The sequence below is a fragment of the Pyxicephalus adspersus genome, chromosome 10, assembly GCF_032062135.1.
Source record: "Pyxicephalus adspersus chromosome 10, UCB_Pads_2.0, whole genome shotgun sequence".
In the NCBI taxonomy this organism is placed as follows: domain Eukaryota; kingdom Metazoa; phylum Chordata; class Amphibia; order Anura; family Pyxicephalidae; genus Pyxicephalus; species Pyxicephalus adspersus.
Genome location: NC_092867.1, coordinates 26881968 through 26896429, shown reverse-complemented (window position 1 = coordinate 26896429; position 14462 = coordinate 26881968). Strand labels below are relative to the sequence as shown.

The following is a 14462-nucleotide window of genomic DNA, read 5'->3' as shown; positions in this document are numbered from 1 at the left end:
TTTTTAATTAAGTTGATGTTCAGTTACTTATACTGTATATGTTTTTACCTTCCTATATTTTATGCTCTTGATTATTTTTATATTTTTTCATTTGTGGACATTTTCTTTTATATTTGTGGTTTACGTTATGCATTTGTTTTCATTTTTTGTTTTTCTATTTTTTTTCCCTATGGTTACTTTTTGATTACTATTTTTGTGTTTTATTAACATGATGTAGACACTTGTACAAGGGTTGGAAAGGAAAAGGCAGGGCACGTAGGCAGTATGCCAATACTGGCCAATGGAATGCACTTTTGGTTTCTAAAACACACACCACAACCATCACAGGAACACTTGTCACTTCCTATTTGAAGAACACCTAACTTCTGGGTTTTGGACTGACACAATCCCACAGGCAACTCAAAGACTGACTACACTTTAGTGGTATTTTTTTTCAAATGTATTTCACTGGTATGGCACTTGTCCTGGCTTTTGCCTTCAGAAAGGTCTAAGCATCTCTGAAATTCCATGTCATTATTTGTAATGTATCACCAGCAAACTTTTCACTTACCTGTATCTTTTTGTTCATATTTTGCAGTGTTTCGCCAAGCACCCATCAGTTTTAGTGCATCTAGGCTATTACACGGTGCAGGTTACATTTTCTACATCATTTTTTTTCTGTCTTTTCTATTGGAGAGATTTCCTTACTTTTTTATTAGTTGTCACCAGAAATTTCCAATTTTACTTTCTCAGTGACAATGTTTACGAAGGACGAGGGGTGAATTTCCCCAATAAGGACACAGTCAGCACTTCAAGTGCACCTTATTTCTTTCTAAAGCAACAAAGACCTGACAAGTGTGACAAGTTTAACAAAAACATGAATTTTATATGAATACTGTAATTGAGCATGAACTGCAAATTAATATTGACAAGTGACATCAGTATACGTATCTGTACCAGGTAAGAATTTGCTAAATTCCACAAAAATTCCTAACACATACACTCTTCTGCCACTTTATTAGGTACACCTTGCTAGTACTGTATTGAACCCTCTTAAGAGCTGCCATAATACTTTGTGCCATAGATTCCCCTGGAAACATTCCTTAGTATGTTTGGTCCATATGGACATGATAGCAGCCCATCCCAAAGGTTCTCTATTGGACTGAGCTTAGGTGCAGACTTGACCATATAGTGAACTGTCAGGTTTAGGAAACTAATTTGACGTTGTGATGTGGTGTGTGATCCTGCTGGAAGTGGCACTCAGAAGATAGGTACACTGTGATCATAAAAGGATGGAAGTGGTCAGCAGTAATACTAAAGTAGGCTGTTGCAATTAAACAATGCTCAGTTGGTACTAAACAGCCCATAGTGTGGCAGGAAAATATGTCCAGCATCATTATACCACCACCAGTCTACACCATTGATACAAGGCAGGATGGATATATTCTTTTATGCTGTTGGCAACAAATTCTGATCCTACTTTCAGAATGTCACAGCAAAAAAAAAAAAAAAAAAAAGACATTTTATACCTTTTTTAAAATGATCTGTTGCACAATTTTGTTGAGCCTGTACGAATTGGAATCAGAGGCGTTTGTTGTAAGCAGACAGAAGTGGTGGATATATATATATAATAATATTATGGCTAAACAAGTTATAACTGCTATATTTTGTAAAAATAGCGCCAGCACACATTTCCCAATGTATGTATATATGTGTGTTACTCCTGTATAGTTAGATACCAAGGCTACCGTGAGGAAGCCAAGCAGGCGAAACGTGTTGGGATACAAGACATTACCCTTTGATACCTTTCTTATATATTCAGGGATATTACTAGTTTGAAGGTTCAAAAACCCAGTTTTTCATCAGGGCTGAACCTAACCACTTACATGTATTCTACGCTATTGTGTCTTATATGTTTAATATAATTCACTCAATTCAAACATTATTTGCCACAAAACCCCAGCTATCCAATCTTTTTTTACTTACCTATATTCCTGTGGGGTAGGCAAACAAAAATTTGAAAGCATTTACTAGGAGGGTAGATAGACCCCTAGTTTCCTGTCCAGATTTTATGGGTATTAGGTTGGGGGGATTTAGAGGGGTACATGTTGGGGTTAAGAACTAAAACAGTTCTACTTTACGGTTTAGGTTAAACATGTAGGTCCGCCATTTTCAACCAGGCTTCTGTGGAAACTCTCCAAAGGTTGCCAGCAGTTCGGAGATGTGGATTACTGTACGTCCAGTTGCGTTGCCCCCATAGCCCTCGAGCCATCACCACTTGGCAGATCAAGCAGCATCATACCAGAAATCATTTTAGTTGTCTGTAAGAGTGGCATTTAGATTGCCAAAATAAAGGGGACCATTCTTCCAAAGCACCACTGATGTTATGGACATTTATCTAATTGACCTCAAGTAAACCATTTTTAGGAGGTGTTCCGAGACCTGAAGTTTAGAGGTTCCTTTGTGGAAGAATAGTTGGGAAAGGCTAGGTTAGGTGAATTTTAGATTGGTGGTGGTGGTAAGTGTTAAACAATATGGTAAGGGAGAAATTTAGTGGAAGTCAAGTGTTTGGGACAGTAACATCAAACTTTGGATTACTTGTGGATTGTACTTGAAATCACAATGTATCCCTTATGTTGCCTAATGTATAGCATTTGAAATGATCCATATGGCTCTAATGCTAATGCTTTATAATTAAGAAAAGATTTCAACACTGCTATCAGCTAATCAGCTTTGGCCCTGCCTGTCTATCTCAATGAATGACACCCTTCCTGAAACACTGAACTGCACTTACCTGTGGATAATCCTGTATCTAGATGGTTCATGTGCAAGTTACGCAGCATTTTAGTTACTTTATAAGTAATGGGAATAAAACACAAACATCATATAAATAAATATATTTTAATTAACAGTTCTGGAAACAAGGGAGAGGGCGGGGGGACAGTGAAATCTAAAAAGGTAAGAATGGAAAGATGAAAAAATAAAGAATTCGGAGGCAAACCATAACAACATTAAAGTTTTTTTCATATTAGGTCAATAATAGAAGACACCATAAATAGACAGACATTTCATATCCATACTGCCCAGCATTAATGGTAAGGCTATGAATACAAGCACAAACACAATTCAAGTGTATTCTATTTGCTTTTTACGTTTTTGTAACCGTTTTATTTTTAAATCACCAAGAGTTCTCTTTACAGTACAAACATCACCTTGTGAATACACAAAAGGGGGGGGAGGAAAAAAAACATACACAAAAGAAAAAAAATAAATCTGCTATACAGAAAATACAGAACAGATATATATGCAAATATATATATATCAGTTATAGATATATTTTTTCCATTCTTAAAAAAACTACTATATTCTGTACATTGGCAATCGTATGATCAAATACTTTTCATCTTAAATATGGTTAGTGCGAAAATACCATAACCAACATTTTCAGCACAAATAAAACAGAAAATGAGTAACAGGAGTGTCAAACATAAACAGAGGTATGGTAAATAAACTACAGCAAGGATAATGATCATGGGAAAATGAATGCTTGGAGCTGCTAAGACTTGGCTACTTGTAATTTATAATTAAAAAAAAAAAAAAAAATTAAATTTTTTAACTTGCTTTAAACATTCTATTTTTTTAATGATGAAAATAAACAATAAAATCTGAGTTAAAGTGTCCTAAATATGAATGCCAAAAATATGTCATAACATTTCTATATATTATATATCTATATACTTTTTTCATTTTCAAGTGTGGTATGGAATACTTTATTTAAAATTAAAATTCTTTAAGACTGTCTACTAACCATACAATCAAGACAAGGAAGGCACTAGAAACATTTACAAATCTCTTTCCCTATTAGATCTTCTCTCTGACATGTAAAAATCTTTATATGATATTTTTATCAACATTAGTTTGAAAAATAAAGGTAGGAAATACTTAGAAAAATCACTTTACAACAGAGTGTAATTTCTATTTTTTGACACTGTTGCTAAATATTTTTTTTTTACAAAAATCATATTTACTAAACCATTCTTGGTGTATCATTTTTATCATAGAGCACTGGTGCAACAGATACAGATAGTTTGCAGAATACACAGCTGCAGTCCCACAGCACTGGAATAAAATACTTTAAGAAAAAAAAAAAAAGGCAAACTGTTTTAACATTTAAACATATGGAAATTAATTAAACTTGAAATGCTGCAATAAGAAAATTAATAAAATATAATTTAAAAAAAATACCTTCAACCAGTGTTGATATACTTCCCATTATGTGGGACCGCAGCACACATTTGTTCAGGTACAACAAAGCCTTCATAGAGACACTGCTTAGAAAATGGCTTAAAGCCCAGTATTTAGGGTAAGTGGTATGAAATTGTTTTCCCAAGAAAATAATTGTATATTCCCAGACATGACTGGAAAAGACAAATGTAGGTTATAAAATCCCAGTGTTCTATTCTGTTTCTTCATATACAAACAAGCATGGCTATGGGTAATGTACTTCCCACAGTGTGCAGGAAACTGTACAGTGCATGATAAAGTTAAATTCTTGGTTTTTGTGTACTTCCAACATGGGTCCTTTGGAGAAAAAAAAAATTATCACAGTGTTGACCAGGTTAAGTGAAACAGGTCAAGGTAACTTAAAATACAGATGGGGTGTTGGTATTTGCGTTTATGGCAACATCTCATAGAGTTCTTAGCACTTCAGTGAGCTTCCCAGTCCACCGCTAGCATCTTGTAGTTATGCCACATTCACCAGTCTACTGTACTTCACTTGTCCAGCAGGAAACCAAGACCAAGGAATGGGCCATTGATAAGAACGGGGTACAACACCATGAACATTCCTCTCAAAGTACTGGAAAGGTCTGAACCACCATACCCGTGAAAGAAGGTTTGATGGGGAAGCATCTTTCAGCACCTGTAAAACATAGGAAGTAAAATTGTAAATTACATGTAAAATTCTTAAGATTTGTTTGAAGTACAAATACTTTAAAGTCGTAATTTAAAGTGTAACCATAGCCACCCACATGATAGGTCACAATAGGTTCCAGAAAGCATCATACAACAATGTCAGCCTTTATATCAATGTACTTTTTACATAGGGTTTTATTCAATTTATTTAAAAAGCCACAAATATTTAACTTGCTAAATTAAACACTTAAAACCTAAACTACAAAACCCCTAGAATATAAAATACATAAATATATGTTTAATAAACATAACATAGGTTTGATGTACTCCCACATTTTGGCATTTGCATCCTTTAGTCCTGCTACTGACCTCCACGTTTGCAATCAAAATTATTCCTACACATGTACAAAGCAACCTTCCCAAGCCTCACTTCAGTAGAGGTTACAGCCTATGCTGTGATATGTAATAACCTTGGTGCAGCCAGGATACCAAAAAAATGACTAATGAAGTGTGTAAGCGAGTGTGATGTAAAATATCAAAAATTCTTCACTAATATTTTTTTTTTTAACATTTGCAAGGTATATACAAAATGCTTGCAGATTGACAAAGTTGAAATGTAGAGTTAGGTTCCTTTTTAAAGCAGAACTAAACTCAGTTGGTGGTGAGCTTCTGCCATAAGAAGAGATTATGCACAGCACACTTGCCCACATACATACCTTAGGTTCTCGCCTGTCATTGCTGCAAATATGGACGCCCCTATCCTCACCACTGGCTCCACAGTGGATTTCCGTGGAGGTTGCAATCCTGCTCATTAATTGAATAAAGTAACTCTGGCACATGGGCAGGCGTTACATTTTGCGAGGCGGCTGGCTCTGTGAGCAGCGAAGCCACACACAGAGCTGAGCTCTAAGCTAACAAAAAGCCACCAGGAGCCATTGAGTTTAGTAATTTGACAAGAGACCTTGCATGTGTCTAGTCAAATACTTCCACCTCCTAGTGTTCTTTGTTTTCTCAGTTTATGTATGCTTTAAGCAATTTAGTGCATGGAAATGTTTGTTTTGTTCAGTACTGTCCTGCCAATGCGTACCTTTCCCTGCTACAAAAAAAAAAAAAAAAAAAAAAACAGATCAGAGAGGCTATTTTCTGGCTTTGCTGGAGTGGAAAAGATAAAACCTTTGAGGGTCCAAAGATACTTTGAGCAAGTCTCAGTATCTGGCGTACTGCTGTACGGATGTACTTTTTATTTGAAAAGTTTCTCTTTATTAGCTGGAGCAGACCAATTGCTTCTATCAAAGCGCCTCTCTGTGTGTGGGACACTGCTCACAGAGAGCAACATCACAGAACTAGCTTTTTGTAAAAAAAAAAAAAAATAATACGTATTTATAGAATACATTAAAATCTTTATATGCTCATGTGTTACTGTTGGAGACATTCCTTTGCTTGCTTCATGTCTGGTTACTCCATCAAGCTTGTAAGGAGAAATCCTTGTAATGAAATTAAAAACCAAACTCCAAAACCCAATCAAAACTGAATAAAGAGTTTTAGCTGCACATATACTTTAGGAAAGCTTTTGAAAAATCTAAGTGGAATTCATATATGTACAAGGACTGGTAAAGAACCAGATTAGGTAAGAGTTCATTACTACAAACAAGTCTGGTTCTCCTACATACTTGAAACAGAACCAGCAGTGCCTATTATTGTAATGTTGGACATTTTCTAGATAACAAGCAATATAGACACTATAAAAAATATATTGTTCTCTAGCCATCATATCTCCCAACAGATTTCATTGCTTGTTACAACTGGGTCTGTAAATGGCCCTCCAAAAGTCTATTATCACTAGATGTGTGATAGGTGATTAATCATTTACATTACATCATATACCAGGAATATCACTGTAAATGGTTCTAATTTTAATCAACTCAACTGATTAAGTACAACTTGATACTCCCAAAAATACCTGGATACTGCTTGCAGGACTTGCAACCAAATCCAATAGTATTCAGAAAGCAGGTGTCAAGAGATAAATAGATATTCTTCAAACTGTGTGCTAGTAAAAAAGAACCTCTACTAAATCCTCATATAACCTTCCCAAAACAAGCTGCTAAAACAGGCCAAACTGCATTCCTTAGGGGAAAAAGTAAATTAAGAACTTTTTGTTCAAATCAATGATGCAGATCAATGTGTACTTTAGCATCTACTGAAAGCATCTACAAATCACTGACAAAACTTATTACAAAAAGGTGTATTAAAGATGTGCTGAACTACATATTGGATTTAGCAAACCATGAGTGCTTATTATTGAACATCAAATGATCCTTCTCCTTGTGATGAAAACATGGTGAACAACAGGACTGATGTTTTTGCAGCGGACATTTGAAAAAGATGTCACATAACTAAAAGTTAACATATATTTGGTATCAATGATAATCAAATGCTGGAACACAGCTCTACCATTAGACCCTGCCCTGTACCCTTTGACTCTTTTGCCCCTGAACAGGGCTAAGTCATATAGGGTGAAAACTGAAAACTGATGTATAGGCATATCATCTTCAAGGTTCCAAAGGGTAAGGCAAAAAACTATCTACCATTTAAATCATTTTTCTTATTTGTTCTTTATTTCTTACCTGTTGATTGGCCATAGTGTGATACCACCAGAAACACCTGGATGTGATGTAATAAGCAACAACAACATCCACAGTATAGTGGTCATGTGCCAGAAGAATACAGAAGACCCCGACAATGCTGAGAAACCAGCAGATCCAGTGATACCACCAGAGGCGGCGAGGTGAATCTATTGGAGGAAAAAAAAAAAAAAAAAAAAAGAAATCTATAAAAACTTTCTTAAAATATATTACAAGATCCCCTCGCAGACACTCCAGCTCATGCCAGGAGGATATTAGCAATCAATGTAGTGGGCAGGACTAGGTGTGAGCAGGTGATGAATAACAAGCTACGGATATGTGAATCATCAGTAATGAAAGTGAGCAGACAAACCTGGTAGCAGAGGGGTAACTGTATTTGGTGCAGCAATCTGCAGACTTTGCAAGGGGGCTTAGATGTGCTCTTACATAAAAATTGTTACAAGCCACTTGAAAAAAGGGGAACTTCCTCCAAACCAATGCATCCTTCATATAATAAAACAGCAATACTTTCCTTGCTGGTCACATTTCATGCGTATGAAAACTTTCAGACACGTGGATTTTCAACCCAAATGTTTCATGTCCTCTGCAGCATTTGTCATCATTTTTCATGTTCTAGAAGGTCAATTGATTTTAGGACACTATGATTTGGGACACTATGTTTTGAAAGAAATGATGCACAGAGTCTGAACTGGGTCACAATTGTTTGCCACATAAAACTCATGTTCATTGTTTTCAAAGTGTTTTAAAGTGTTACAGCTTTAGTAGGATATGAGAAATACTTACACTCCTTAATAAACATGTATGTCAGTGTTAACATGACTGTGTGGCCACTGTACAGATAGTCCCCACACATAGTGTGAGATCCTGTAATAGAAAGTCCTCCTCCTGCAATCATTTTCATTATCCTCCTGAACTGGGCTTCCCAGTTGCCGAAAATCTGTAAGAACGAGATTTTTTTTTAGTTTACAGCAAAATATCACAAAATGAGACAAGACCAAAACATTTTTTAAATAGGTACTAAAATGAAATGCCCTCTATGGTACAAATGTTTAATGCATTAAAAGTGACCTGCAATCAAACAATACTACTGAACTCTTAAGACAGCACAGTGACCATTTAAATATACCTAAATTGGATGTCTTCTAGTTTTATTTTCTAAAAAAAAAAAAAAATAAAAGTGCTGCTTCCTTTATTCTATTTATTGCTTTATGTAAAGAAAATTTCTTACAGAGTACATTTGTAAACTTTTAAAACTTTAGTGCCATATGCCATATTTCCACGACTATTTTGTAAAGAAACTTAACGTACACTCTGTTGCAGGGGTGTCAAACTGGCCCGCAATGTCCTTTTTTTTGGCCCTCGAAAAATGCTAAATGTGAATTGCAGCTGGCCCTCCGCTGCATTGAAATAGCGCCTCTACTACAATTCCCGGCATCAATCGCTTCTATAGACCAGCCTATGCGTGGCCCTGCATTGGACTGTTTTATAGACGCAGGGAATTGTAGTAGCGGTGCTATTTCAGTGAAGAGGGAGTTCCAGCCACTCATAACATTAAGCCCCATTGGACTGTTTTGTTAACACAGGGAATTGTGGTAGAGGTGCTATTTCAGTTTCAAGTTTGGCAAGTTTCGCGACTTTGTCTAAGTTTTTAATTTTTGCCCACTGTATATTTGAGTTTGACACCCCTGCTCTATTGTGACTCTCATATTGTCATAAAAGGACAACAATAAATCTGCTTTATTTACCCCAGTAGCCCACTTGGATTTCAGCTTCAGAGGCCCAATGCCTGTATGGAAAATTTCAAGACGTTTTTGTTACCCTGACACTTTTCTTCATTGATGGATTTACTAATTACTGTCATCTGTCAAGCTAGCTATTATGCTGACCCACCGATTTTTATACTTTAAGTGTTTGTGAAAGTATCTGGCAAACATGAAAACCAGGAATCTAGCACTTTTACCAGAGGAACTAATAGCACACATCATTTCTCTCCTATGAAAGGTTTCTAATATAAAAAGATGTAGAATATTTCATCCTCTACTTTGCTGCAATTACCTCATTATTCATTATAAAATTAATTGGTTCAAAAGTTCATGTTAATCAAAGAAAAAAGGCTGCTGCTCTAATTATAGATGTAAGAGGAATTTATTGCTAGTAAAACAAGGAGCACATTACCTTTCTTGTGAATGGCCAAAACATAGGTTTGCTTTAGCCTTTTTAATGCCTGGGAGAAGTTCATACCGCTTTTTTTTTTTTAGAATTCCTGGATTTTTCCTAATATAAGAATTTAGTATCTTTAGTGTTAGTTGTTAAAGGAATGAAGTCCCCACATTGCAGTTTTCAGTACAAACTAATCGTGAACCACAAGTTTAAGAGTTTTTTTTACCTCACTAGACCCGAAGGCTGCTAATGATATACTCTACGGCTTACTGCCGCCCCCATTCATTCTCTATGAGTCTGCAGTGTGGAGAAGCTACGTATGGGATCTCCACCAAGCAGGGTTCATTGGCATGAGGAAGCTGTAACCACGCCACAAGTGTGAATATTGCACTAGAAGATGGTGAAGTTCACATGTAAACAATTTACCATATAAAATAAGATGTTAACATCTGTAAAATCCCATAGCTCAAGATAGAAAATGCAGATCCATATGTAAATCTTACTTTACTGAAATGATAAACCAAACAGACTGGCAGTATGTTGGTTCAGCATTTCCAGGCAGAGGAACCCACCTGCAATTTACAATAATCCAAAAGCATCTCATCAGTTAAACTTCAGACACAATATTACACAGAATGTAGCAGGGTTATAGGGGACCTTTCTTCCAGATCCTTAATACAGAGTAACCATAGGAACTGTGTAACGGAACAAAGCAATCATGAGCTCACCTCTGAGTCACGGTTTAATTTGTCTCCAATATTTCTACTCTGTTCTGCTCGCCATCAATGTGTAAAGAGCCTATAGATTGTCTCATGAACCCCTAGAATCCAATGCAATCTAAACTCCTAACAAAGCAGAAAAATAGAAGTGTATATAAACACTGTGATATGTCAGCGCTGACAATCTATTTAACCATTATCATTTATGTAACAAAAGGTCAGGACAACAAAGAGTTTGTGGAAACTGTTCTGGCTAAAAGCACAGAAAGAATGTAAATTGGTGGTCAATACAAGGAGCACACAAGGCCTGCAAAAGAGATACGATGAGAACATAACTAAGCCAGCAGAGCCGAAAAACTGAGGGGATTTGGCAAGTCAGTTTGTTGTATTTATTCATCTTAATGTTGTGTATATTACAAGGTGTCTGTTATGAAATTGCAATGGCTTGTGTGTAATGTTTACATTTTAGAACATTGCAGCAGACTCTTTTACCAAACATGCAGTGTTCTCAAAGTGAATCCTAGAAGGCCTGGAAAGGGTCATGTTTCCACAGATGAGGTAGTTGAGCAGTTTCCATCATTCTACGCTGGCTACAGAACTGTACTATATGTTTACATAAAACTGTACAGAAGCCAGGGAATGTGGTATAGTATTAATATCAAAACTGGAATTTGACAGACACTAAGCAAGAACAGCTTTAGACTGAAAACTAAAGTCAGAAGTTATGGACATCCTTGTATGCTGGGACTAGCATGATCCTTGTTTATTAATAATATACAGTATTTATATATGGCCAACATATTGCACAACGCTGTACATTAAATAGAGTTTAAATAGAGCTTGCATGTTTGCAAAAGAAAAGGTCATGATACACTGTCGAGCTAACTAATCTATGAACTGGTTATTAGGAATTTATTTTTTATTAGCTTTAGATTCCAAGCTGATGTAAATAGCAGTAAATTCCTATTTACATCAGCTTGGAATCTAAAGCCACAAGCCCAGTCAGAGGTGGGAACAAACATCTTCCTGCAGATAAACAAGATGTATCACTGTCTGTATTAGTCTGTCACTTGCAACCCGTTATTACAAAATGCCACGTGCTTCCTTCCTGCTGACCAAGTAAAGTACATTGTGATAAAACAGTAACTCTTTACAGACTGTGTCCCTGTAGGAGAGATTCACTTTTTATATTTCTCACCAGGAGAGTAAGTGATGGGAAATCCACATTGTTACCAACAGGAAATGTAAGTGAGGAAAACTTTCTAATGAGCACACAAGCATCAGTGACAAGACAATTTCCCCTCATATTGGTGAAATCTTCACTCTCATACATTTGTGTGGATCACCCTTTAAAGCACACCTGAAGGTGCAACCATTACAGTAATAAATACTGTTTTGAGGATCACACAGCTAAATCACAACAAAAAGATAAGCCAAGTACTTTACAATATTAAATATTGCATATGTGAATTATATCTTTAAAGTAGACCTATACCCAAAATGTCTAAACCCTTGTCACTAGAAACTACAAAACCATAAACTATACTAAATTTTCAATATATTATAGTTTACAGTTATGTAGTTGGAACAATTTAAACTTCTCTGTAGCACACAGTTTGCTAAATTAAGGCAACACAGCTTGATACATATAATGGCTCCAATAACGAGTAGCAAAGTAAAAAAAATTCTAGGCACTAGATGAAAACCTGACCTGAACTAACCTGGTGCACCAAGGCGTGAGTCAGCAGCAGGTATGCCAAGTTTTCATAAACTGTCTATTGATTATTATGGGAATAGTTGAGTCATGGAACTGCAAAAGACAAAGCATTTGTACCTGGACTGGCCAATTTCCATGTTCACACGGTTTGAGTAGGACTATAAATGGCTAAATAGTTTCCCAGTTCTGACTAACATTGTGACTTAATAAAAGTCCCTGGATGATTTTACATGAAGCAATTTTTTTTATTATAGCATAGTGAACTTTTGGAACCTCTTTCAGGTTAATATTTTTTAACAAATTCAAGCTTGTGACTACAGTGACATTAATAGGTAATCGAAAATGTTACAACTCCTTTTGACAGGGGTCCAAGGCAGAGGTCGTCAAACTTTGGTCTTTAGGTCAGATATGGCCTGGCCGATAGTTTGCTCCAGCCTAACACCCCTTGGCCGATACGGCCTAATCCCCTTTCCTCTGCAATGCATATGGTCGTTCCCTATTTACCCAGGTGGCGGAAGTGTTAACGCCGGCCGTGGTAAAAAGGGAATGGTTCCCTTCAGGGGGCGTTCCTGGTGGGGGGTGGAGAAATTAGGGTGGGACTCTAGAGTCTGGCCTAGTGTGCTCCTGCCTACCCCTGAAATGGCATAGTAGCCAAAAAAGTTTGGATAAATTTAGTATTCTCAGTCGCTGGTATGCAGCTTATATTGAAGAGGCAGATGGCTTCCATGTCAGAAATATGCGAGTGTCCGTGGAGCTGTGCTGCTTATACACCATCTATTCACCATCTATTCCACGACCTCAAGAAGGTTCGCTGACCCATATTGCGTCAGAATTTACACATCCAATTAGAGGAAGTTTTTCACAATTAAAATAAAATGAGGATCTAAAAACAAAAGTGGTCAAAATCTATTACAACAAATTGAAGAACCAAATTACAGTAGACCTCTTTATACAGAAAATAGAAGAAATGCTGTATTTCCTCAGCCACACAAACTATATAAGAAGTGTAATGGGATCTCAGAGGAACAAAATTTGAGCATCTTTGAAAGGGGAAATGTTTTTCTGAAATATCATGCTTTTCTGCATATAACTTTGTGGCTCAATAAAACCAATATTTTCTTAAACCACAAGAATATTCTGCAGTTCTGGTATTAGCTGTCCTTATTGCAGCAAGTAGCAGAGAATATTTTGACTCTGGTTCAGACCTTTTCAGCCAAAAAAAAGCGAAATAAGTAGAGACTTGCAGGTCAGGTTCTTATTTTTTATTTCAATGAATGTGTCTGACAGTTGGGAACCGGCGGCTTAGAAATAAGACTGCGCTTTTCTAGTGTATTTGTATGAGTTTGGTGGAGGCTCAATTACTACTTCTCATTCAGAGAAGACTGAACTGTTTACCTTCAATCCACCACAGTCTAACTAGAATATTTTAATGGTCTTAGAAAAGGTGACGATTAGCATACCAGCACAGATTTGCTGAACTGTTTAGCATACAAGGCTCACTTTTGACGATTTACCATGTGCGCCGAACTGTATTCACTCAATAAATTTCCCTGGAGGATTATGTGAACACTCTGTAAACTAATCCATTTGTCTGAAAAAATAAAAGCTGTCACTCCACATTTAGATCGAATACGGTCACTCTAAAATCTTGTAATTCATTAATTTGTGATAATTAGACAGGGAAAGAACTATTTCAAGCACCAGGAACAGGTTTAAAATATACACTTCCGGGTATATCATGTCAGGATGAGGCTAGGAGCTGCAACATTTTAGAAAACATTGTTTTCTTTAAATGGAAAGTCTAAATTTAAGTAGAAAGGTGATAACGCTTATTAAATATTCTATTCTTACTATTGAATATAATTAAGATATGGCTGAATCACTGGTATCCCGCGTACAGACATTTCATTACATTTTTGGCTGCATACATCATCATACATCTATGAGCTTTTCACTGCTAATTTAAAAACTGTCTGTAGTGCTTCTCCCCACCTCTACATAAGCCGAACACAAAAGGCCACCTCAAGTGTTGTGTTGGCAGGTGCAAGAGGGCACCTGGGCACTGCCCAGACAGATAACCCGCCCTTTGTTCTTTATGGTGAACAGAATGCTGGTTACAAACAAAAGACAACAGCAGAGAGTTCCTGAACCAATGCTCCGATAGAGGAACCAGGATCAGGCAGATCTAAATACCTTCCTGTTCACAAATATTGCCAGGGACATATGCGCTGCCAGGATCTGTCTGTCAGTTTCCCCTCCATTCAACTATATACAGTTAGGTCCATATATATTTGGACAGAGACAATTTTTTTTTTAATTTTTGGTTCT

The 14462-nt window shown here is 36.5% G+C and overlaps 1 protein-coding gene across 3 annotated transcripts in view; it reads right to left on the bottom strand.

Moving 5' to 3' along the window:
• Positions 1-2866: 2866 nt before the first annotated feature.
• Positions 2867-14462, bottom strand: part of SGMS1 (sphingomyelin synthase 1) — a 157435-nt gene continuing 145839 nt past the window's right edge. For all 3 annotated transcript variants that reach the window (XM_072425160.1, XM_072425161.1, XM_072425159.1), the window contains 3 exons: positions 8322-8475; positions 7521-7687; positions 2867-4900 (listed from right to left, as the gene is read on the bottom strand). In XM_072425160.1, the coding sequence (XP_072281261.1) occupies positions 4724-4900; positions 7521-7687; positions 8322-8475 (498 nt within the window). In that variant the 3' untranslated portion in view covers positions 2867-4723. The remainder of the gene's footprint in view (positions 4901-7520; positions 7688-8321; positions 8476-14462) is intronic.